This window comes from Salvelinus fontinalis, chromosome 6 (genome assembly GCF_029448725.1).
Source record: "Salvelinus fontinalis isolate EN_2023a chromosome 6, ASM2944872v1, whole genome shotgun sequence".
NCBI classification, from domain to species: Eukaryota; Metazoa; Chordata; class Actinopteri; order Salmoniformes; family Salmonidae; genus Salvelinus; species Salvelinus fontinalis.
In genome coordinates, this window is record NC_074670.1 from 81641257 (window position 1) to 81668272 (window position 27016).

At 44.0% G+C, this 27016-nt stretch overlaps 2 protein-coding genes across 3 annotated transcripts in view; one reads left to right on the forward strand and one right to left on the reverse strand.

Moving 5' to 3' along the window:
- Window positions 1–9103, reverse strand: part of zdhhc15b (zinc finger DHHC-type palmitoyltransferase 15b) — a 43918-nt gene extending 34815 nt beyond the window's left edge. Inside the window, exons 1-6 of one of the 2 annotated variants that reach the window (XM_055927839.1) lie at window positions 8879–9103; window positions 8415–8441; window positions 8208–8302; window positions 3154–3274; window positions 2384–2453; window positions 797–829 (exon numbers count right to left, since the gene is read on the reverse strand). In XM_055927839.1, coding sequence (XP_055783814.1) covers window positions 797–829; window positions 2384–2453; window positions 3154–3274; window positions 8208–8302; window positions 8415–8441; window positions 8879–8996 — 464 coding nt within the window. In that variant the 5' untranslated portion in view covers window positions 8997–9103. The remainder of the gene's footprint in view (window positions 1–796; window positions 830–2383; window positions 2454–3153; window positions 3275–8207; window positions 8303–8414; window positions 8442–8878) is intronic. The other variant, XM_055927838.1, reaches the window with a different exon arrangement.
- Window positions 9104–9911: 808 nt separating this feature from the next.
- LOC129858535 (uncharacterized) lies at window positions 9912–13625 on the forward strand. Its single transcript, XM_055927840.1, has 2 exons — window positions 9912–10049; window positions 10687–13625. The coding sequence occupies exon 2, from the start codon at window positions 11927–11929 to the stop codon at window positions 12839–12841; it is 915 nt and encodes a 304-aa protein (XP_055783815.1). The 5' UTR covers window positions 9912–10049; window positions 10687–11926; the 3' UTR covers window positions 12842–13625.
- Window positions 13626–27016: the final 13391 nt, after the last annotated feature.

A 27016-nucleotide genomic window follows, 5' to 3' on the forward strand; every position in this document is an offset into this window, starting at 1 on the left:
AGAGAGAGACACACATTTATTCCCCCCGGAGAGAGACACAGTTATTCCCCCTGGAGAGAGAGAGAGAGACAGTTATTCCCCCTGGAGAGAGAGAGACACATTTATTCCCCCTGGAGAGAGAGAGAGACACAGTTATTCCCCCTGGAGAGAGAGAGAGACACAGTTATTCCCCCTGGAGAGAGAGAGAGAGAGAGACAGTTATTCCCCCTGGAGAGAGAGAGACACATTTATTCCCCCCGGAGAGAGAGACACAGTTATTCCCCCCGGAGAGAGAGAGACAGTTATTCCCCCCGGAGAGAGAGACACAGTTATTCCCCCTGGAGAGAGAGACACAGTTATTCCCCCTGGAGAGAGAGACACAGTTATTCCCCCCGGAGAGAGAGACACAGATATTCCCCCCGGAGAGAGAGACACAGTTATTCCCCCCGGAGAGAGAGACACAGTTATTCCCCCCGGAGAGAGAGAGACACACAATGAACAGACTGTATTGATCCCCCACAATAAACAGACTCTATTGATCACCCACAATAAACAGACTGTATTGATCACCCACAATAAACAGACTCTATTGATCACCCACAATAAACAGACTCTATTGATCACCCACAATGAACAGACTGTATTGATCACCCACAATAAACAGACTGTATTGATCACCCACAATAAACAGACTCTATTGATCACCCACAATGAACAGACTGTATTGATCACCCACAATAAACAGACTCTATTGATCACCCACAATAAACAGACTGTATTGATCACCCACAATAAACAGACTCTATTGATCACCCACCATGGACAGTGATGGTCCATCTTCAGGACACACCTGCAACAGACAACACATATCACTGAACAGGGTTAAATTAGTAATCAACTACCATTAGAAAATGTAACAACATTCACGATTCAATCAACATAAAAAGGCGTTTCTTAACTTTGAGAAAAGTGTAAAGAGATTAATTTTGGAGGTTTAAATGTCTGTCTATAGACAACGTCAGTAAACGGGTCAGATTTCAGTATATACACAGTTTGATCAATCAGGCCTCAGAGGGAGATTATAGTAGCTGGCCAGAGGGAGATTATAGTAGCTGGCCAGAGGGAGATTATAGTAGCTGGCCAGAGGGAGATTATAGTAGCTGGCCAGAGGGAGATTATAGTAGCTGGCCAGAGGGAGATTATAGTAGCTGGCCAGAGGGAGATTATAGTAGCTGGCCGGAGGGAGATTATAGTAGCTGGCCAGAGGGAGATTATAGTAGCTGGCCAGAGGGAGATTATAGTAGCTGGCCAGAGGGAGATTATAGTAGCTGGCCAGAGGGAGATTATAGTAGCTGGCCAGAGGGAGATTATAGTAGCTGGCCAGAGGGAGATTATAGTAGCTGGCCAGAGGGAGATTATAGTAGCTGGCCAGAGGGAGATTATAGTAGCTGGCCAGAGGGAGATTATAGTAGCTGGCCGGAGGGAGATTATAGTAGCTGGCCAGAGGGAGATTATAGTAGCTGGCCAGAGGGAGATTATAGTAGCTGGCCAGAGGGAGATTATAGTAGCTGGCCAGAGGGAGATTATAGTAGCTGGCCAGAGGGAGATTATAGTAGCTGGCCAGAGGGAGATTATAGTAGCTGGCCAGAGGGAGATTATAGTAGCTGGCCAGAGAGAGATTATAGTAGCTGGCCAGAGGAAGGGAGATTATAGTAGCTGGCCAGAGGAAGGGAGATTATAGTAGCTGGCCAGAGGAAGGGAGATTATAGTAGCTGGCCAGAGGAAGGGAGATTATAGTAGCTAGCCAGAGGGAGATTATAGTAGCTGGCCAGAGGGAGATTATAGTAGCTGGCCAGAGGGAGATTATAGTAGCTGGCCAGAGGGAGGGAGATTATAGTAGCTGGCCAGAGGGAGGGAGATTATAGTAGCTGGCCAGAGGGAGGGAGATTATAGTAGCTGGCCAGAGGGAGGGAGATTATAGTAGCTGGCCAGAGGGAGATTATAGTAGCTGGCCAGAGGGAGATTATAGTAGCTGGCCAGAGGGAGATTATAGTAGCTGGCCAGAGGGAGATTATAGTAGCTGGCCAGAGGGAGGGAGATTATAGTAGCTGGCCAGAGGGAGGGAGATTATAGTAGCTGGCCAGAGGGAGGAAGATTATAGTAGCTGGCCAGAGGGAGGAAGATTATAGTAGCTGGCCAGAGGGTTGAGTCATCATCATTAACAGGACAGGTGTTGTTCTCCAGGTAAACAAGAGATACTAATGCTGTCCAATCAGAGGTGGACTGGTGTCACCTTTCTAATGCTGTCCAATCAGATCAGTGTTATCTGTACACAGACAGGGAGACGGGCATGTGTGTATAATGACAGCAGCGGGAGGGGGGGGGGACGACGACGACGACTTACGTTTCACAGACAGAGCAATGGTGACTGCGGTCAGGCTTCAGCACCTGGCACCGGTCACAGAACCTGATCGCTGAGGGGAGACAGACAGACACAGAGAGAGAGACAGAGAGACAGACAGACACAGAGAGAGCGAGAGAGAGACAGAGAAACAGAGAGAGAGAGAGAGAGAGACAGAGACAGAGAGAGACAGACAGACACAGAGAGAGCGAGAGAGAGGCGGAGAGAGAGACAGAATGAGACAGAGACAGACAGACAGAGAGAGCGAGAGAGAGAGAAAGAGAGACAGAGAGAGAGACAGAGAGAGAGACAGAGAGAGAGACAGAGAGAGAGACAGAGAGAGAGAGAGACAGAGAGAGACAGAGACAGACAGACACAGAGAGAGCGAGAGAGAGAGACAGAGAGAGAGAGAAACAGAGAGAGAGGCGGAGACAGAATGAGACAGACAGAGAGAGAGAGAACGAGATACACAGAGAGAGAGAGAGAGAGACCGAGAACAAGACAGAAACACACACAGAGAGACAGACACAGAGAAAGAGAGAGAGAGACCGAGAGAGAGACAGAGAGAAAGAGGTCATATGATCCTTCCTTATCTTCCAGACACTAACCACTAACTGATCGGTACCGTCAGTCGCTGGCATGTTGTAAATGTTTGATAGGAGGTTTGCTAACAAGAAAAGCTTGGTTGCGTCCCAAATGGAACCATGTTCCTTGTATAGTGCACTACAAAGGGAATAGGGAGCCATGTGTGTCTGTAGATATGAGTGGTTCACCTCCAGACGTAGCTCTAGTGAAGATGGGGAGACTCTTAGCGATGTCCACCAGGATCTGTTTCTGAGCATCAGGCCTCTCCTCCCTCTCATAGCGCTCCTTATCGGAGTACGACAGCTGGAACTGGAACCAACAACCACGGTATAATACTCTACAACTGAGCCTGCATGAAGCATGTGTTGTCAAATCTGTCAATGTATTGTAATGTTTTAAAAATGTTATACACTGCATTCATTTTGATGGACCCCAGGAAGAGTAGCTGCTGCCTTGGCAGGAACTAATGGGGATCCATAATAAACCCCAGGAAGAGTAGCTGCTGCCTTGGCAGGAACTAATTGGGATCCATAATAAACCCCAGGAAGAGTAGCTGCTGCCTTGGCAGGAACTAATTGGGATCCATAATAAACCCCAGGAAGAGTAGCTGCTGCCTTGGCGGGAACTAATGGGGATCCATAATAAACCCCAGGAAGAGTAGCTGCTGCCTTGGCAGGAACTAATGGGGATCCATAATAAACCCCAGGAAGAGTAGCTGCTGCCTTGGCAGGAACTAATGGGGATCCATTGTAAAAACCAGGAAGAGTAGCTGCTGCCTTGGCAGGAACTAATGGGGATCCATAATAAACCCCAGGAAGAGTAACTGCTGCTTTGGCAGGAACTAATGGGGATCCATAATAAACCCCAGGAAGAGTAGCTTGCTGCCTTGGCAGGAACTAATGGGGATCCATAATAAACCCCAGGAAGAGTAGCTTGCTGCCTTGGCAGGAACTAATGGGGATCCATAATAAACCCCAGGAAGAGTAGCTGCTGCCTTGGCAGGAACTAATGGGGATCCATAATAAACCCCAGGAAGAGTAGCTGCTGCCTTGGCAGGAACTAAATGGGGATCCATAATAAACCCCAGGAAGAGTAGCTGCTGCCTTGGCAGGAACTAATGGGGATCCATAATAAACCCCAGGAAGAGTAGCTGCTGCCTTGGCAGGAACTAATGGGGATCCATAATAAACCCCAGGAAGAGTAGCTGCTGCCTTGGCAGGACCTAATGGGGATCCATAATAAACCCCAGGAAGAAAAGCTGCTGCCTTGGCAGGAAGTAATGGGGATTCATAATAAACCCCAGGAAGAGTAGCTGCTGCCTTGACAGGAACTAATGGGGATCCATAATAAACCCCAGGAAGAGTAACTGCTGCCTTGGCAGGAACTAATGGGGATCCATAATAAACCCCAGGGAGAGTAGCTGCTGCCTTGGCAGGAACTAATGGGGATCCATAATAAATACACAGGAAGAGAAGCTGCTGCCTTGGCAGGAACTAATGGGGATCCATAATAAATACACAGGAAGAGTAGCTGCTGCCTTGGCAGGAACTAATGGGGATCCATAATAAACCCCAGGAAGAGTAGCTGCTGCCTTGACAGGAACTAATGGGGATCCATAATAAACCCTAGGAAGAGTAGCTGCTGCCTTGACAGGAAGTAATGAGGATCCATAATAAACCCCAGGAAGAGTAGCTGCTGCATTGGCAGGAACTAATGGGGATCCATAATAAACCCCAGGAAGAGTAGCTGCTGCCTTGGCAGGAACTAATGGGGATCCATAATAAACCCCAGGAAGAGTAGCTGCTGGGTTGGCAGGAACTAATGGGGATCCATAATAAACCCCAGGAAGAGTAGCTGCTGCCTTGACAGGAAGTAATGAGGATCCATAATAAACCCCAGGAAGAGTAGCTGCTGCCTTGGCAGGAACTAATGGGGATCCATAATAAACCCCAGGAAGAGTAGCTGCTGCCTTGGCAGGAACTAATTGGGATCCATAATAAACCCCAGGAAGAGTAGCTGCTGCCTTGGCAGGAACTAATGGGGATCCATAATAAACCCCAGGAAGAGTAGCTGCTGCCTTGGCAGGAACTAATGGGGATCCATAATAAACCCCAGGAAGAGTAGCTGCTGCCTTGGCAGGAACTAATGGGGATCCATAATAAACCCCAGGAGGAGTAGCTGCTGCCTTGGCAGGAACTAATGGGGATCCATAAGAAACCCCAGGAAGAGTAGCTGCTGGGTTGGCAGGAACTAATGGGGATCCATAATAAACCCCAGGAAGAGTAGCTGCTGCATTGACAGGAACTAATGGGGATCCATAATAAACCCCAGGAAGAGTAGCTGCTGCCTTGGCAGGAACTAATGGGGATCCTTAATAAACCCCAGGAAGAGTAGCTGCTGCCTTGGCAGGAACTAATGGGGATCCATAATAAACCCCAGGAAGAGTAGCTGCTGCCTTGGCAGGAACTAATGGGGATCCATAATAAACCCCAGGAGGAGTAGCTGCTGCCTTGGCAGGAACTAATGGGGATCCATAAGAAACCCCAGGAGGAGTAGCTGCTGCCTTGGCAGGAACTAATGGGGATCCATAATAAACCCCAGGAAGAGTAGCTGCTGGGTTGGCAGGAACTAATGGGGATCCATAATAAACCCCAGGAAGAGTAGCTGCTGCATTGACAGGAACTAATGGGGATCCATAATAAACCCCAGGAAGAGTAGCTGCTGCCTTGGCAGGAACTAATGGGGATCCTTAATAAACCCCAGGAAGAGTAGCTGCTGCCTTGGCAGGAACTAATGGGGATCCATAAGAAACCCCAGGAAGAGTAGCTGCTGCATTGACAGGAACTAATGGGGATCCATAATAAACCCCAGGAAGAGTAGCTGCTGCCTTGGCAGGAACTAATGGGGATCCTTAATAAATACACAGGAAGAGAAGCTGCTGCCTTGGCAGGAACTAATGGGGATCCTTAATAAATACACAGGAAGGGGATCCTTAATAAATACACAGGAACTAATGGGGATCCTTAATAAATACACAGGCTTTGAATCATCTTCTGATTAGAACAGCAACATTCTATGCCTTTTATAGACAACATTATATTCAAAAGCTTCCAGCAACATAACAAGTTAGTCAACAGGGATCATGCTTTATTAGGCTACTTGTTACAGGCTACGCATGTATATAGCCTTGTTCACACAGGCAGTTTGAAGTGACTCAGATCCAATTTTTTTGCATATTCGATTCAAATCTATACTTTTTCCTGCAGTCTGAACCCGCCAAAAGGCACATGGAATCAAATATTTCAAACCACCTTTGAAGGTGGTTTGAAATCAGATACAAATCTGATTCCTGGCCACGCGTCAAATCTGATTCCTGGCCACGCGTCAAATCTGATTCCTGGCCACGCGTCAAATCTGATTCCTGGCCACGCGTCAAATCTGATTCCTGGCCACGCGTCAAATCTGATTCCTGGCCACGCGTCAAATCTGATTCCTGGCCACGCGTCAAATCTGATTCCTGGCCACGCGTCAAATCTGATTCCTGGCCACGCGTCAAATCTGATTCCTGGCCACGCGTCAAATCTGATTCCTGGCCACGCGTCAAATCTGATTCCTGGCCACGCGTCAAATCTGATTCCTGGCCACGCGTCAAATCTGATTCCTGGCCACGCGTCAAATCTGATTCCTGGCCACGCGTCAAATCTGATTCCTGGCCACGTGTCAAATCTGATTCCTGGCCACGCGTCAAATCTGATGTCGTTGCCCTCAAGGTGTTTTTCAGACTGTTATTTGGCATCTCTCGTTGCTACTCTGCTTTTTGATTCGAGGTTTAGCAAAAAAAATACCTCACGTATTATTGGCCAACTTACAATTTTGTTCAATTACAAGATTTATCCGTTTAATTTTGTTCAAAAAAGAGACACCAACCTCGTATCCGAAGTGTTTACTAGATAGTTGACTAGTCTTCCGGTAAAAAATGTAAAATAACTTGTCTGTCAACTTTCCATTCCGTAGCCCGGTGCCCCTCCTGTTGACTCTTAAAAATGGTTCTTCACCAACATCTTCTTCAGTGTTGTAACCAAATAATGTCTCATTATTTATTTTACTGATTAATCTTATGGTTTGAGAAAGTAGATCAGTTTAATACTAACATATAACTGAATATAAATCATTTAGGTGAAAAGTTCCTTATTAAATGATGTGTGGTCTGTCGCGCAGTTGAATTTGACAATTTACAGGGTATCCCACAAAATGTGTAAATATATATATATATGACTTTAGAAAACTCAAAACCTAACTTACATAAACTGCAATGGACATCGTTGGTCATCTAGAAGGGTGTCTTTAGTCGCAAAACGTACCGTTATTTTTCAGTCCGTTTAAAATGTTGAGCTCCAGGTGATTTAATCCTCCAACCGCTAAAGAGTGTCCGAAGTTAGAAGTCCGATGTTGGGGGAAAATTAGCTAGCTAGTTGACTGTTGTGTCTAGCCAAAAAGGACTTGTTTTGAAAGTTGGATCATCTTATCCTTTGAGGCTTTAAAAGTGTTCTTACACTGTGATTTTGAACATCGTTTTAACCTTAGCTTGCTACATAACTTCTGAGTGATAGCAAGCAGGCCCACGAGCACCGCCACCAATCAGCCTACACCACTGCACACACACACACCAGTCGTTACTATGACTTAGCATAGCCAAGTCAACAAATGACTGCTGTCTGAACACATACATCTGATTTGGTCACTTGCTGTCTGAACACATTCTTCTGATTCGTTCACTTGTAACTTGCTGTCTGAACACATACATCTGATTCATTCACTTGTAACTTGCTGTCTGAACACATAAATCTGATTCGGTCACTTGTAACTTGCTGTCTGAACACATAAATCTGATTCGGTCACTTGTAACTTGCTGTTTGAACACATAAATCTGATTCGGTCACTTGTAACTTGCTGTCTGAACACATAAATCTGATTCGGTCACTTGTAACTTGCTGTCTGAACACATAAATCTGATTCGGTCACTTGTAACTTGCTGTCTGAACAGTCAGTATTCCAAAACAGATATGAAAAACAACAACTGATTTAAGCATTAAGGCCTGCAGTGTGAACAAGCCAAGTCTTTACGATGTCTTGCTTGGCCATGTAGGTGTAACGGATGTGAAATGGCTAGCTAGTTAGCAGTGGTTAAACTGTTCCAAAGGCCTATCCCAGATGGGACAAACCACCAACAATGATCTCCTACCTTCTTGCAGGGTGAGGCAGGAGGAGTGAAGATGGCCTTCCAATAGGTCCAGGAGAACATCACAAAACACACATGGAACACCAGTAGGTAGGCCACTGGAAACACAGACAGACACTTAGGAAACTACGACTATCAAGCTGATATTCAAGTGTCTACAAGGTGTCCGATGACTATTCTGACCATAAGGCCTATGTGTTAAAAACTCACCCTTCTCCAATGTGTTGCTGATTGTGACTGTAAAGAGCACACATTGGACAATTCTGAATTATTGACATGCAAACAGCTGATGTAGCTAGCTACAGTGCGCACAGCAGTACTGGAGCTGCCAACACTTGGGTTGTGAAGACAGCAAAACAACATGTTACAGTCTGACAGTGATTACTTCACACCTGTACTTACGGGGACTGTACCTGGAACTAACATACTGTCTTATCACAACACAGTTAGCTACATTCCGTAACGTTAATTGCCTTTAAATATATAGCTAGCTAGCTATAAAGACTACATCACGAAAAAAAAAAACGTTTCCTGGTTAGCATGAAGCTAGGTTTGGCTAGCAGGTTTAAAGAGCTTTTGTATTGGGCATCACTGTCCCGGAAACGTTAGCTAGCTAGCATCGCGGACAATACGACGAAAACATAACAGACAACCGTCATAATCCCCATACTTACATAAACATAACTCAAACACATAGGCGTAGTAGGACCACAGCACCACGGAGGTGATTATGAGGACAGGTATCCAGGAAAACACCCGGGCACAGCATCTCAGACCTCGGGAAAGAGCCATTGTCCATCTCCGACCAAACTGGCTCCACAATCATATTCTCAGCACTGCACTACACTCCATTCCACGGTACTCCTTTCCACTCCGCTCCGCTCCGCTCCACTCCACTCCACTGCTTCCTTCTTCCTTCCTCCTGCTCCTCCTTCTTCTTCTAGGGAAACATGGCGGTCCGCAAACAATCGTTTAAATGCATGCCGCCACCCACTGTGCTGGAATGTATGATCAATCATGAGTTGCCCAATTCTGTACTACCATGAACATACAATTCTAAACCAAATAAATCCCTAACTTCCACCTCCCCCTCCCCCCAAAACCCTCCCCAAAACCTATTCAACTTTATCTATATCATGCTGAAACACTCCCTTAGGATTGTTCAGCATGTCAACAACCATTTCAACAGTAACATCTGTTACCCCTAATATCTCTTTTGCCATCTCCACAATAACCTTCAACCTGGCATTTCTACTTTCTACAACCCGAGTCGTATTGATAACCTTACCAATAAAAGCTGTGATGTCAACTTTATTCATTATCAAAGGGTCCTTTGACGCCACACATTCATGAGCACCAGATTTCTGAACAGGCCTCGAAACCATGCCAGGACCACCTGAAGCATCAGTCTGACAGCAGGTCCACTTACTACAGGTACATCCATGTTAGATCCACCAGTCTGACAGTAGATTAGGGTGACCAGACGTCCCCGTATTCCAGGTACAGTCCACGTTTTTGGTGGCCTGTCCCCGACTAGAGCAGGCCCCGGAAATGTCCCCGTTTTTAACTGTGCGTTATTAAAAACAGACCGCAAAGTGAAATATTTTACTTGGCAAGAAAGACCGGGCAGCAGAGCCTACCGGTTGACGTCTCAATCGCGTTGTGCTTGTTTAGGCCAGCAGAGGGGGCTGCTCGCTATAGCAGCTTCATTCACTCTTCTTCTACTACTGACTACCTGCTCGCGATAGTTTTAGAGAAAACTGCTGTGGAAAACTCGGTCAGAAGCTAACATTAGCAAGTATCAAGTGATTCCATAACATCACCACAAACGTCTTTTCAAGCCAGGTAAGTTACAATCGTTTGAGATACTAGTCAATGATGTTATAATGTCACCATTTATTATATAGATAGATGCTCTGCTTTATAAGGTTTTAAATAGGTTATGCTAGCTAATGTTAGCTATGTAGACTGAGTTAGCTAGCTAGGTTAGCTAGCTACTGTCATGGTAACGAGGTTAACAAACGTTCACATGTAAACATGCAGTGGACGGGCTGTTTTGAAAATATGATTATATTAAATGAATGCACAATTAATTCTGATAGTATTTTTGTAGATTACAATTTTAATGGTTTGGCATTATAATAAATAGTGTGAAAATATATTTAGAAATGTTCATGGATAGCATTAGCAGTGGAGAGGAAGGAGAGGAGGAAGACTGGATAGGAAGAAGAGTGAGTGAGAGAGAGTGAGTGAGAGAGAGTGAGAGAGAAGAGGGAAGATTAGGATATGATTACAGAGCCTGCCAATTTATTATTTCAAACAATGTTTTTGAGATAAAATACAAAAATGAGGCAAGCGATGGGAATCTGTTAACCAAAGTATTTTATCTAATATCCAATTTGTAAGTCGCTCTGGATAAGAGCGTCTGCTAAATGACTTAAATGTAAATGTAAATGTAATAGTATGCTATTTATTAATACAGATTGGAGAGGAAGGAGAAGGAAAAAGTAAGGGAGTAAAAAGAGTGAAGCAAGGAGAGTGAAGAAGAGTGAGGTGGAAAGGTGAAGAGAAGGAAAGGAAGACGAGTGAAGAAAAGAGGAGGAGAAAGATTGGAGGAGAAGAACAAGTTAAGAGAGTAAGAACAAAGGACACAAGGAGAGTGAAGAAGAACAAACAGAGGAGGTACAATGACTCTTTCCAAGAAACGGAAATGCACTTTTTATGAAAAACATGATGAGAACATTTCAATTTATACACTCAGGTCAAGACGATAGAATTGTTCACTGCACCCTTTGTAATTCCTCTCTTTCAATTGGCAGTCGGAGAAGAACGGCAGTGGTAGAACGTCAACAGACAAAAAAGCATAAAGCCTCTCTGATTGGCCGTGTTGGTATGTCCTCTGTCACCACATTCTTCAAGAAGGTAGAGCCTTCCCAAGGAGAATATGGTTTAGCTGTGCAGGAGGGTGTCTTTGCATACCACAAAATGTGACGTCACAGTGAGTAACGTGTTAGCACCATGTGCTAGGACAAAATGTGAAGCCATAGTGAGTAACGTATTAGCACCATGTGCTAGGACAAAATGTGACATCATAGTGAGTAACATGTTAGCAACATGTGCTAGGACAAAATGTGACACCACAGTGAGTAACGTGTTAGCACCATGTGCTAGGACAAAATGTGACGCCACGCGTTAGCACCATGGGCAACTACTTTGGTAACACAGGACCTAGACCAGGTTGAATTTGTGTCCCTGTCCAGTGATGCGTCCAATCATGGACATGTAAAGCTGCTGCCAATAGTAGTCAGATATTGTAAGATATATGATGGCAGCACATCTGTGGAAACAAACCTGCTTGATTTAGTTGAATTGAAAGGAGAAACAGCAGAGGAAATTGCAGATGAGGTCCTGGTGGTCATCTAAAAATGTAACCTGGGAAACATTCCTTGCCGACAACAAATACCAACTTTGGAGGACTGAAGAGGCTGGGGAGGGTTAATGTCCAGACCAACGTTAAAAATGCTCTGCAGCGGGAGGTGATTGGCTTAGGTTTTCCTGCCCACATCATTCATAACACGGCCAGAACAGCTTTGGATATGATGTTGAGTACCTGCTCACAAAGATATTTGGATATGTTCATATTTTCACTGTCAGAGTAGAAAGACTGAAGAGCTTTTGTGAGTTTGTTGGCCAGGAGTACCATAACATTTTAGGACACAGCAATGTTCGCTGGCTGTCCACAGCTAGATGTCCACAGCTGGATGTCCACAGCTGGATCTGGATGTCCACAGCTGGATGTCCACAGCTGGATGTCCACAGCTGGATCTGGATGTCCACAGCTGGATGTCCACAGCTGGATGTCCACAGCTGGATGTCCACAGCTGGATCTGGATGTCCACAGCTGGATGTCCACAGCTGGATGTCCACAGCTGGATGTCCACAGCTGGATCTGGATGTCCACAGCTGGATGTCCACAGCTAGATGTCCACAGCTGGATGTCCACAGCTGGATGTCCACAGCTGGATGTCCACAGCTGGATGTCCACAGCTAGATGTCCACAGCTGGATCTGGATGTCCACAGCTGGATGTCCACAGCTGGATGTCCACAGCTGGATGTCCACAGCTGGATGTCCACAGCTGGATGTCCACAGCTGGATGTCCACAGCTGGATGTCCACAGCTGGATCTGGATGTCCACAGCTGGATGTCCACAGCTGGATGTCCACAGCTGGATGTGCACAGCTGGATGTCCACAGCTGGATGTCCATGCTCCCTGCTCTAGAAAGAGTGCTGAAAAAGTATGTGCCATTGAAATCCTTTTTTCTTCCTGAAGACAAATGTCCTGTTGTCCTGCGAACAATGTGCGAAGATCCACTGACTGAACTTTGGCTGGACTTTGTCCATGGAAACCTGACCGTATTCAGTGACACAATCGAGATGCTTGAAGGCCAGGACCGCTGTGCTGTGGAGTCCGCTGCAATTCTGAGAAATGTTGAGGCAAAATTGACTGCAAGACGTGATGACAACTTCATTCCAGTTTTGGTCAGAGGACTTCTGAGAGAGCTAGAGGAAAATGGAGCCATGTCTAAAGAGAAGCTTTCTCAAAAACATCCCAATCATTCTTCACTATGGCTGTGAACTACTTGCAAGCATGGGGAAAGCACACAGATAATCTAAAAGATGTACATTGTCTCCTTTTAAAAAGGCAACCTCTGCGTGAAGAGATCCAGAAGGCAGTAGCCACACTGCAGAACAAATGCCCCAATGTGACCATCAATGAGGATGGCATTGTGTGACGAGGTTACTGGCCTGCAAGAGTTCCTAAAGGGGGGGGATCGCTTCATGAATGGAAAACATCTGAGACACCGTTTAGTCAGAGATGGAGCACGGTGGTTACCCACTTCAAAGAGAACGACATCCCACTAACCTGGCTAGATTAGCGTCTGTTGTCGTGTGTTTACCTGGAAGTAATGCACCAGTCGAATGTTCTCCCAAATGAATGATCTATGGACAGCAGCAAGAAATAGGTTCACTGTTCCTGCCATCAAGGCCATGCTTATTGTGAAGAAAAACTTCAACCTGCCAGGAGTTCATGGAGAAGCTGGCCAAAGACAGAGCAATCCTGAAGAAGATACATTCTTCTGAGAAATATACTGATTAGGTTGGTATAAGTATAGTATGGAGTTACCAATCTCATCATCGTCTTATTTCTTTATTATGTTGTTAAGTATTTCACATAGACTATTGTCTGTTTTTCTAGTTTTTCTCATGTTCTCTTCTGCTCGTATTCTACCCAGACTACCAGGACCACTGAATGCCTGTTCAGATCGGACAGTTCTGTCTCGTCTGTAGTGTTTCTGTAATAGTTGTTTTCTCTATCACAGTGTGCCCGTTAGACTAAATACAAGAAACCGGAACTGTCCACCTTTATATTTCATAGATAATAACATTGGATATTTTAATGAAATATTGACCTGCCGAACTGGAATTGTCCCCGGTTTTAATTTCAGAAATCTGGTCACCTTACATTAGATCCACTTACTACAGGTACATCCATGTCAGATCCATCAGTCTGACAGTAGATCCACTTACTACAGGTACATCAGCAGATCCACTTACTACAGGTACATCAGTAGATCCACTTACTACAGGTACATCCATGTCAGATCCATCAGTCTGACAGTAGATCCACTTACTACAGGTACATCAGCAGATCCACTTACTACAGGTACATCAGTAGATCCACTTACTACAGGTACATCAGTAGATCCACTTACTACAGGTACATCAGCAGATCCACTTACTACAGGTACATCAGTAGGTCCACTTATTACAGGTACATCAGTAGATCCACTTACTACAGGTACATCAGCAGATCCACTTACTACAGGTACATCAGTAGATCCACTTACTACAGGTACATCAGCAGATCCACTTACTACAGGTACATCAGTAGATCCACTTACTACAGGTACATCAGTAGATCCACTTACTACAGGTACATCAGCAGATCCACTTACTACAGGTACATCAGTAGGTCCACTTATTACAGGTACATCAGTAGATCCACTTACTACAGGTACATCAGTAGATCCACTTACTACAGGTACATCAGTAGATCCACTTACTACAGGTACATCAGCAGATCCACTTACTACAGGTACATCAGCAGATCCACTTACTACAGGTACATCAGTAGATCCACTTACTACAGGTACATCAGCAGATCCACTTACTACAGGTACGTCAGTAGATCCACTTACTACAGGTACATCAGTAGATCCACTTACTACAGGTACATCAGTAGATCCACTTACTACAGGTACATCAGTAGATCCACTTACTACAGGTACGTCAGTTGATCCACTTACTACAGGTACGTCAGTAGATCCACTTACTACAGGTACGTCAGTAGATCCACTTACTACAGGTACATCAGTAGGTCCACTTACTACAGGTACATCAGTAGATCCACTTACTACAGGTACATCAGTAGATCCACTTACTACAGGTACATCAGTAGATCCACTTACTACAGGTACATCAGTAGATCCACTTACTACAGGTACATCAGTAGGTCCACTTACTACAGGTACATCAGTAGGTCCACTTACTACAGGTACATCAGTAGATCCACTTACTACAGGTACATCAGCAGATCCACTTACTACAGGTACATCAGTAGATCCACTTACTACAGGTACATCAGCAGATCCACTTACTACAGGTACATCAGTAGATCCACTTACTACAGGTACATCAGTAGATCCACTTACTACAGGTACATCAGCAGATCCACTTACTACAGGTACATCAGCAGATCCACTTACTACAGGTACATCAGTAGATCCACTTACTACAGGTACATCAGTAGATCCACTTACTACAGGTACATCAGTAGATCCACTTACTACAGGTACATCAGTAGATCCACTTACTACAGGTACATCAGTAGGTCCACTTACTACAGGTACATCAGTAGGTCCACTTACTACAGGTACATCAGTAGATCCACTTACTACAGGTACATCAGCAGATCCACTTACTACAGGTACATCAGTAGATCCACTTACTACAGGTACATCAGCAGATCCACTTACTACAGGTACATCAGTAGATCCACTTACTACAGGTACATCAGTAGATCCACTTACTACAGGTACATCAGCAGATCCACTTACTACAGGTACATCAGTAGGTCCACTTATTACAGGTACATCAGCAGATCCACTTACTACAGGTACATCAGCAGATCCACTTACTACAGGTAGCCCCAAGTTGTTAAATATACATTTTTTTTCAGTTTTTATTTTCTTATTTTGGTATTTGCCTCATGACTCCTGCATGCTTTGTTGACTATGAACTTTCTTGTTAACCCAACCGTGGGACAGACTATGTTTGTTCCAACACTCGGGACTCTGACTCTCTATTGGTTACACGGACTCTTGGCCTCCCATCCTATTCTAACCACCTCTCACCAGCTTTGTATTCATGTTACCTGTTGAAATTGCTGTACAATAGGATCTTGTTGCCATCTGATGCACATTCAGATGTCATAAATCAGCACTGCAGAGCTCTCCCTGTCCTCTGCCGTGCCCTGATTGTATTACTGTTGATGATATCTGGAAACGTGCATGTACACCCTGGCCCATCTACTGTTGCTAGGCCCAAATCTGCTCTCATAAAAGCCTGGGTTTTCTGCACGTTAACACTAGAAGCTTATTACCTAAAATGGATCAATTGAAAGTGTGGGTTCACAGCTCCAATCCAGATGTGTTGGTCATTACTGAGACGTGGTTAATTAAGAAAGAGTGTTTTGAATACTGATGTTAACCTTTCTGGTTCTAACCTTTTTCGGTAAGACAGATCTTCCAAAGGTGGGGGAGTGGCAATCTTTACCAAGGATCACCTTCAGTGCTCGGTTGTCTCCACCAAGTCTGTCACCCAAACAATTTGGTTTGCTGGTTTTAAGCATTCAACTTTCAAATAGCTCTTTGTTGACTGTTGCTGGGTGTTATTGTCCTCCATCAGCACAGGCCTGTACCCTACCTGCCCTAAACTCTCTCCAGGCCCCTTACACTAAGTCTGAATTTGTCCTGCTATGTGACCTAAACTGGGATATGCTTAAACCACCTGACCGTGTCCTAAAGCAATGGAACTCCCTCAATCTTTCTCAGATTATTACCAATCCCACAAGGTATGACTCCAAACACCAGGAAAAGGCTACTCTCCTCTATGTTATCCTCACAAATAATCCTGACAGGTATCAGTCTGGTGTTTTCTCTAATGACCTTAGTGATCACTGTTTTACAGCCTGTGTTTGTAATGGCTGCTCAGTGAAACGATCTGTCCTGATTTGTCATAGAGGCTTGCTAAAAAACATTAATGAGCAAGCCTTCCTTCATGATCTGGCCTCTGTAAAAGGGTATAGAATCAGCTTGATCCCCTCTGTAAAATGTTATAGAATCAGCTTGATCCCCTCTGTCGAAGACGCTTGGACCTTCTTTTTTGATATTTTCAGTGGTATTGTTAACAAACACGTCCCCATAAAGAAAATGACAATTAAAAACAGTTCCTGGTTCGACCGTGATCTTGCAGAGTTACTCCACCTCAAGAATTGCATCTGGCGAAAGGCTCGGCACACACATACTCAGGCTGACTGGCTCTCGTTCAGGAAAATGAGAAATCAGTGCACTCAGGCTATTCAGAAGGACCAAGTTAGTTACTTTAAGGAGCAGTTCTCTCTCTGTGGGTCTAACCCCAAGAAGTTCTGGGAAACGGTTAAAGACCTGGAGAATAAACCCTCCTCCTCACAGCTGCCCGTGTCCCTTAATGATGATGATATGGTTGTTACTGACAAGAAGCACATGGCTGAGCTCTTTAATCACCACTTCATTAAGTCAGGATTCCTATTTGACTCAGCCCTGCCTCCTTGCCCGTCTAACAGTTCCTCATCTCCCACCCCGTCTAATGTGACTATCCCTGATGCTCCTCCCTCTTTTCCCCTGCCCCCGCTACACAGCTCCTGAAACTCCTGGAGCTCCTGAAACTTGACCCCCAAAAAACATCTTGGTCAGATGGTTTAGACCCTTTCTTCTTTAAGGTTGCTGCCCCTATCATCACCAAGCCTATCTCCAACCTTTTTAACCTGTCTCTCCTCTCTGGGGAGGTTCCCATCGCTTGGAAGGCAGCCACAGTTCGTCCTTTATTTAAAGGGGGAGATCAAGCTGATCCTAACTGTTATAGACCCATTTCTATTTTACCCTGTTTATCAAAAGTGTTGGAAAAACGTGTCAATAATCAACTGACTGGCTGTCTTGATGTCTATAGTATTCTCTCTGGTATGCAATCTGGTTTCCGCTCAGGTTATGGATGTGTCACTGCAACTTTAAAGGTCCTCAAGGATGTCACCATTGCCCTTGATTCTAAGCAATGCTGTGCTGCTATTTTTATTGACTTGGCCAACGCTTTTGATACGGTGGACCGTTCCATTCTTGTGGGTCAGCTAAGGAGCATCGGTGTCTGTGAGGGGTCTTTGGGCTGGTTTGCTAACTACCTCTCAAAGATTGCAGTGTATAAAGTCAGAATATCTGCTGTCTCAGCCATTGCCTGTCACCAAGGGAGTACCCCAAGGCTCAATCCTAGGTGCCACACTCTTCTCAATTTACATCAACAACATAGCTCAGGCAGTAGGAAGCGCTCTCATCCATTTATATGCAGATGATATAGTCTTATACTAAGCTGGCCCCTCCCCGGATTTTGTGTTAAACGCACTAGAACAAAGCTTTCTTAGTGTCCAACAAGCTTTCTCTACCCTTAACCTTGTTCTGAACACCTCCAAAACAAAGGTCATGTGGTTTGGTTAGAAGAATGCCCCTCTCCCCACCGGTGTGATTACTACCTCTGAGGGTTTAGAGCTTGAGGTAGTCACCTCATACAAGTACTTGGGAGTATGGCTAGATGGTAGACTGTCCTTCTCTCAGCACATATCAAAGCTACAGGCTAAGGTTAAATCTAGACTTGGTTTTCTCTATCGTAATCGCTCCTCTTTCACCCCAGCTGCCAAACTAACCCTGATTCAGATGACAATCCTATCCATGCGAGATTACGGAGACGTAATTTATAGATCGGCAGGTAAGGTTGCTTTCGAGCGGCTAGATGTTCTTCACCATTCAGCCATCTGATTTGCTAACCAATGCTCCTTATAGGACACATCACTGCACTCTATGCTCCTCTATAAACTGGTCATCTCTGTATACCTGTTCGAAGACCCACTGGTTCATGTTTATTTGTAAATCCCTCTTAGGCCTCACTCCCCCCTATCTGAGATATCTACTGCAGCCCTCATCCTCCACATAGATCGCCCATTCTGCCAGTCACATTCTGTTAACCTCTTTTGGATCCCTTAAACGTGAATCCCGCTCGAATCCCATTAGCGGGATTGATTTGACAGTGAAATTGTAGAGCACCAAACTAAAACTACAGGAATATCAATATTCAACATTCACGAAAATATAAGTGTAATACATCAAAAATAAAGCTTAACTTCTTGTTAATCCGCTGTGTCAGATTTCAAAAAGGCTCTACGGCGAAAGCAGACCATGCGATTTATATGAGGACAGCGCCTTGCATACAAAAACATGAAAACCACTTTCAACCAGGCAGGTGCGACACGAAAGTCAGAAATAGCCATATAATAAATGCCTTACCTTTGAAGATCTTCTTCTTTTTGCAAACTCAAATGTCTCAGTGACAGAATGAATGGTAATTTTGTTCGATAAATTCCTTCTTTATATCCCCAAAATGTCAATTTATTTGGCGCGTTTGATTCAGAAAATACACCGGTGTCACGATCGTCTTCGTGAGAGAGAGTGGACCAAGGCGCAGCGTGTGCAAAATACATTTCTTTTATTTTAGAGAAGGAAGAAACAAGTAACGAACACAATTACAAAACGAAATAAAACAACAAACGATCGTGAAGCTAAAGACGTAAGTGCAAACCCAAGCTACAAACGTACAACATAGACAACTACCCACAAAAGCCTACTGCCTATGGCTGCCTTAAATATGGCTCCCAACCAGAGACAATGAATGACAGCTGTCTCTGATTGAGACCCAATCTAGGCAGCCATAGACATAACTAGACAACTATACTCTACTCTGCCCCATACACATACAACACCCCATAGACACTACAAAACACATACATTCCCCATGTCACACCCTGACCTAACTAAAAAACATAAAGAAAACAAAGAATACTAAGGCCAGGGCGTGACAACCGGTTCCAACATGACTACAAAGTATCTAATAAGTTATCTGTAGACTTGGTCCAAACATTTCAAACAATGTTCCTAATCCAACCTCAGGTATCCTAAAATGTAAATAAATTATACAAATTTAAGACGGAATAAACTGTTTCTAATACCGGATAAAGACAACGTGAAGCGCGCTCCAGTTCACGCGCAACAAAAGACTAAAGCCCTTCAGAGTGACACCTACAAAGAACAGCCCTACTTCTTCACTTCTCAAAAGAAAAACATTGAACAATTTCTAAAGACTGTTGACATCTAGTGGAAGCCATAGGAACTGCAATCTGGGCCCTAATAAATCAGGTCTCCCATAGAAATTTCTTGGAAAACACAGTGACCTCAAAATGTATTTTCCCTGGATGGATTGTGCTCGTGGTTTCGCCAAATCCAAATCAGTTCTGTTATACTCACAGACATTATTCTAACAGTTTTAGAATCTTCAGAGTGTTTTCTATCCAAATGACTAACTACTACTAATTATATGCATATCCTAGCTTCTGAGCCTGAGTAGCAGGCAGTTTACTTTGGGCATGCTTTTCATCTGGACGTGAAAATACTGCCCCCTATCCCAGAGAGGTTTTTATAGTCCCTAAAGCACACACCTCCCTGGGTCGCTCGTCTTTTCAGTTTGCTGCAGCTAGCGACTGGAACAAGCTACAACCAACACTCAAACTGGACAGTTTTATCTCAATCTCTTCATTCAAAGACTCAATCATGGAAACTCTTACTGACAGTTGTGGCTGCTTTGTGTGATGTATTGTTGTCTCTACCTTCTTGCCCTTTGTGCTGTTGTCTGTGCCCAACAATGTTTGTACCCTGTTTTGTGCTGCTACCATGTTGTGTTTCTGCCATGTTGTGTTGCTACCATGTTGTTGTCATGTTGTGTTGCTACCATGCTGTGTTGTCATGTTGTGGGAATACCATGCTGTGTTGTCATGTTGTGGGGCTACCATGCTGTGTTGTCATGTGGTGTTGCCATGTTGTGTTGTAATGTGTTGATACCATGCTGTGTTGTCATGTTGTGGGGCTACCATGCTGTGTTGTCATGTTGTGTTGCTACCATGCTGTGTTGTCGCGTGTTGCTGTCATGTTGTTGTCTTAGGTCTCTCTTTATGTAGTGTTGTGTTGTGTTGTCTCTCTTATCGTGATGTGTGTTTAGTCAGGGGGCCTTTTACCTTTTGGTAGGGCGTCATTGTAAATAAGAATTTGTTCTTAACTGACTTGAGTAGTTAAATAAAGGTTCAATATTTAAAAACAATTTTAAAAATAAATGTGTTTGACATCTAGCGCTCTGTTCTGTTCATATGTTACATGTTACTGTTGGACAGCTAGCGCTCTGCTCTGTTCATATGTTACATGTTACTGTTGGACAGCTAGCGCTCTGTTCTGTTCATATGTTACATGTTACTGTTGGACAGCTAGCGCTCTGTTCTGTTCTGTTCATATGTTACATGTTACTGTTGGACAGCTAGCGCTCTGCTCTGTTCATATGTTACATGTTACTGTTGGACAGCTAGTGATCTGTTCTGTTCATATGTTACATGTTACTGTTGGACAGCTAGCGCTCTGTTCTGTTCATATGTTACATGTTACTGTTGAACAGCTAGCGCTCTGTTCTGTTCATATGTTACATGTTACTGTTGGACAGCCAGCGCTCTGTTCTGTTCATATGTTACATGTTACTGTTGGTCAGCTAGCGCTCTGTTCTGTTCATATGTTACATGTTACTGTTGAACAGCTAGCGCTCTGCTCTGTTCATATGTTACATGTTACTGTTGGACAGCCAGCGCTCTGCTCTGTTCTGTTCATATGTTACATGTTACTGTTGGACAGCTAGCGCTCTGTTCTGTTCATATGTTACATGTTACTGTTGAACAGCTAGCGCTCTGCTCTGTTCATATGTTACATGTTACTGTTGGACAGCTAGCGCTCTGTTCTGTTCATATGTTACATGTTACTGTTGGACAGCTAGCGTTCTGTTCTGTTCATATGTTACATGTTACTGTTGGACAGCTAGCGCTCTGCTCTGTTCATATGTTACATGTTACTGTTGGACAGCTAGCGATCTGTTCTGTTCATATGTTACATGTTACTGTTGGACAGCTAGCGCTCTGCTCTGTTCATATGTTACATGTTACTGTTGGACAGCCAGCGCTCTGCTCTGTTCTGTTCATATGTTACATGTTACTGTTGGACAGCTAGCGCTCTGTTCTGTTCATATGTTACATGTTACTGTTGGACAGCTAGCGATCTGTTCTGTTCTGTTCATATGTTACATGTTACTGTTGGACAGCTAGTGCTCTGCTCTGTTCTGTTCATATGTTACATGTTACTGTTGGACAGCTAGCGCTCTGTTCTGTTCATATGTTACATGTTACTGTTGGACAGCTAGCGCTCTGCTCTGTTCATATGTTACATGTTAATGTTGGACAGCTAGCGCTCTGTTCTGTTCATATGTTACATGTTACTGTTGGACAGCTAGCGCTCTGTTCTGTTCATATGTTACATGTTACTGTTGGACAGCTAGCGCTCTGCTCTGTTCATATGTTACATGTTACTGTTGGACAGCTAGCGCTCTGTTCTGTTCATATGTTACATGTTACTGTTGGACAGCTAGCGCTCTGCTCTGTTCTGTTCATATGTTACATGTTACTGTTGGACAGCTAGCGCTCTGTTCTGTTCATATGTTACATGTTACTGTTGGACAGCTAGCGCTCTGTTCTGTTCATATGTTACATGTTACTGTTGGACAGCTAGCGCTCTGTTCTGTTCATATGTTACATGTTACTGTTGGACAGCCAGCGCTCTGTTCTGTTCATATGTTACATGTTACTGTTGGACAGCCAGCACTCTGCTCTGTTCATATGTTACATGTTACTGTTGGACAGCTAGCGCTCTGTTCTGTTCATATGTTACATGTTACTGTTGGACAGCTAGCGCTCTGTTCTGTTCATATGTTACATGTTACTGTTGAACAGCTAGCGATCTGTTCTGTTCATATGTTACATGTTACTGTTGGACAGCTAGCGCTCTGCTCTGTTCATATGTTACATGTTACTGTTGGACAGCTAGCGCTCTGTTCTGTTCATATGTTACATGTTACTGTTGGACAGCCAGCGCTCTGTTCTGTTCATATGTTACATGTTACTGTTGGACAGCCAGCGCTCTGTTCTGTTCATATGTTACATGTTACTGTTGGACAGCTAGCGCTCTGTTCTGTTCATATGTTACATGTTACTGTTGAACAGCTAGCGCTCTGCTCTGTTCATATGTTACATGTTACTGTTGGACAGCTAGCGCTCTGTTCTGTTCATATGTTACATGTTACTGTTGGACAGCTAGCGATCTGTTCTGTTCTGTTCATATGTTACGTGTTACTGTTGGACAGCTAGCGCTCTGCTCTGTTCTGTTCATATGTTACATGTTACTGTTGGACAGCTAGCGCTCTGCTCTGTTCTGTTCATATGTTACATGTTACTGTTGGACAGCTAGCGCTCTGTTCTGTTCATATGTTACATGTTACTGTTGGACAGCTAGCGCTCTGCTCTGTTCTGTTCATATGTTACATGTTACTGTTGGACAGCTAGCGATCTGTTCTGTTCTGTTCATATGTTACATGTTACTGTTGGACAGCCAGCGCTCTGCTCTGTTCTGTTCATATGTTACATGTTACTGTTGGACAGCTAGCGCTCTGTTCTGTTCATATGTTACATGTTACTGTTGGACAGCTAGCGCTCTGTTCTGTTCATATGTTACATGTTACTGTTGGACAGCTAGCGCTCTGCTCTGTTCATATGTTACATGTTACTGTTGGACAGCTAGCGCTCTGTTCTGTTCATATGTTACATGTTACTGTTGGACAGCTAGCGCTCTGCTCTGTTCTGTTCATATGTTACATGTTACTGTTGGACAGCTAGCGCTCTGTTCTGTTCATATGTTACATGTTACTGTTGGACAGCTAGCGCTCTGCTCTGTTCTGTTCATATGTTACATGTTACTGTTGGACAGCTAGCGCTCTGTTCTGTTCATATGTTACATGTTACTGTTGGACAGCCAGCGCTCTGTTCTGTTCATATGTTACATGTTACTGTTGGACAGCCAGCACTCTGCTCTGTTCATATGTTACATGTTACTGTTGGACAGCTAGCGCTCTGTTCTGTTCATATGTTACATGTTACTGTTGGACAGCTAGCGCTCTGTTCTGTTCATATGTTACATGTTACTGTTGGACAGCTAGCGCTCTGCTCTGTTCTGTTCATATGTTACATGTTACTGTTGGACAGCTAGCGCTCTGTTCTGTTCATATGTTACATGTTACTGTTGGACAGCTAGCGCTCTGTTCTGTTCATATGTTACATGTTACTGTTGGACAGCTAGCGTTCTGTTCTGTTCATATGTTACATGTTACTGTTGGACAGCTAGCGATCTGTTCTGTTCATATGTTACATGTTACTGTTGGACAGCTAGCGATCTGTTCTGTTCATATGTTACATGTTACTGTTGGACAGCTAGCGTTCTGTTCTGTTCATATGTTACATGTTACTGTTGGTCAGCTAGCGCTCTGCTCTGTTCATATGTTACATGTTACTGTTGGACAGCTAGCGCTCTGCTCTGTTCATATGTTACATGTTACTGTTGGACAGCTGGCGCTCTGTTCTGTTCATATGTTACATGTTACTGTTGGACAGCTAGCGCTCTGTTCTGTTCATATGTTACATGTTACTGTTGGACAGCTAGCGCTCTGCTCTGTTCATATGTTACATGTTACTGTTGGACAGCTAGCGATCTGTTCTGTTCATATGTTACATGTTACTGTTGGACAGCTAGCGCTCTGCTCTGTTCATATGTTACATGTTACTGTTGGACAGCTGGCGCTCTGTTCTGTTCATATGTTACATGTTACTGTTGGACAGCTAGCGCTCTGTTCTGTTCATATGTTACATGTTACTGTTGGACAGCTAGCGCTCTGCTCTGTTCTGTTCATATGTTACATGTTACTGTTGGACAGCCAGCGCTCTGCTCTGTTCATATGTTACATGTTACTGTTGGACAGCTAGCGATCTGTTCTGTTCATATGTTACATGTTACTGTTGGACAGCTAGCGCTCTGCTCTGTTCATATGTTACATGTTACTGTTGGACAGCTAGCGCTCTGCTCTGTTCATATGTTACATGTTACTGTTGGACAGCTGGCGCTCTGTTCTGTTCATATGTTACATGTTACTGTTGGACAGCTAGCGCTCTGCTCTGTTCATATGTTACATGTTACTGTTGGACAGCTAGCGATCTGTTCTGTTCATATGTTACATGTTACTGTTGGACAGCTAGCGCTCTGCTCTGTTCATATGTTACATGTTACTGTTGGACAGCTAGCGATCTGTTCTGTTCATATGTTACATGTTACTGTTGGACAGCCAGCGCTCTGCTCTGTTCTGTTCATATGTTACATGTTACTGTTGGACAGCTAGCGCTCTGCTCTGTTCTGTTCATATGTTACATGTTACTGTTGGACAGCTAGCGCTCTGTTCTGTTCATATGTTACATGTTACTGTTGGACAGCTAGCGCTCTGTTCTGTTCATATGTTACATGTTACTGTTGGACAGCTAGCGCTCTGTTCTGTTCATATGTTACATGTTACTGTTGGACAGCTAGCGCTCAGTTCTGTTCATATGTTACATGTTACTGTTGGACAGCTAGCGCTCTGCTCTGTTCTGTTCATATGTTACATGTTACTGTTGGACAGCTAGCGATCTGTTCTGTTCATATGTTACATGTTACTGTTGGACAGCCAGCGCTCTGCTCTGTTCTGTTCATATGTTACATGTTACTGTTGGACAGCTAGCGCTCTGTTCTGTTCATATGTTACATGTTACTGTTGGACAGCTAGCGTTCTGTTCTGTTCATATGTTACATGTTACTGTTGGACAGCTAGCGATCTGTTCTGTTCATATGTTACATGTTACTGTTGGACAGCTAGCGTTCTGTTCTGTTCATATGTTACATGTTACTGTTGGACAGCTAGCGCTCTGTTCTGTTCATATGTTACATGTTACTGTTGGACAGCTAGCGCTCTGCTCTGTTCATATGTTACATGTTACTGTTGGACAGCTAGCGCTCTGTTCTGTTCATATGTTACATGTTACTGTTGGACAGCTAGCGCTCTGTTCTGTTCATATGTTACATGTTACTGTTGGACAGCTAGCGTTCTGTTCTGTTCATATGTTACATGTTACTGTTGGACAGCTAGCGCTCTGTTCTGTTCATATGTTACATGTTACTGTTGGACAGCTAGCGCTCTGCTCTGTTCTGTTCATATGTTACATGTTACTGTTGGACAGCTAGCGCTCTGCTCTGTTCATATGTTACATGTTACTGTTGGACAGCTAGCGCTCTGCTCTGTTCATATGTTACATGTTACTGTTGGACAGCTAGCGCTCTGTTCTGTTCATATGTTACATGTTACTGTTGGACAGCTAGTGCTCTGTTCTGTTCATATGTTACATGTTACTGTTGGACAGCTAGCGTTCTGTTCTGTTCATATGTTACATGTTACTGTTGGACAGCTAGCGCTCTGCTCTGTTCATATGTTACATGTTACTGTTGGACAGCTGGCGCTCTGTTCTGTTCATATGTTACATGTTACTGTTGGACAGCTAGCGCTCTGCTCTGTTCATATGTTACATGTTACTGTTGGACAGCTAGCGATCTGTTCTGTTCATATGTTACATGTTACTGTTGGACAGCTAGCGATCTGTTCTGTTCATATGTTACATGTTACTGTTGGACAGCCAGCGCTCTGCTCTGTTCTGTTCATATGTTACATGTTACTGTTGGACAGCTAGCGCTCTGTTCTGTTCATATGTTACATGCTACTGTTGGACAGCTAGCGCTCTGTTCTGTTCATATGTTACATGTTACTGTTGGTCAGCTAGCGCTCTGCTCTGTTCATATGTTACATGTTACTGTTGGACAGCTAGCGCTCTGCTCTGTTCTGTTCATATGTTACATGTTACTGTTGGACAGCTAGCGATCTGTTCTGTTCATATGTTACATGTTACTGTTGGACAGCTAGCGCTCTGTTCTGTTCATATGTTACATGTTACTGTTGGACAGCTAGCGATCTGTTCTGTTCATATGTTACATGTTACTGTTGGACAGCTAGCGCTCTGCTCTGTTCTGTTCATATGTTACATGTTACTGTTGGACAGCTAGCGCTCTGCTCTGTTCATATGTTACATGTTACTGTTGGACAGCTAGCGCTCTGTTCTGTTCATATGTTACATGTTACTGTTGGACAGCTAGCGCTCTGTTCTGTTCATATGTTACATGTTACTGTTGGACAGCTAGCGCTCTGTTCTGTTCATATGTTACATGTTACTGTTGGACAGCTAGCGCTCTGTTCTGTTCATATGTTACATGTTACTGTTGGACAGCCAGCGCTCTGTTCTGTTCATATGTTACATGTTACTGTTGGACAGCTAGCGCTCTGTTCTGTTCATAT

Bases quoted from the DNA above. Each gene is read 5' to 3' on its own strand.
- LOC129858535 (XM_055927840.1), top strand. From the start codon at position 11,927: ATGTTCGCTGGCTGTCCACAGCTAGATGTCCACAGCTGGATGTCCACA.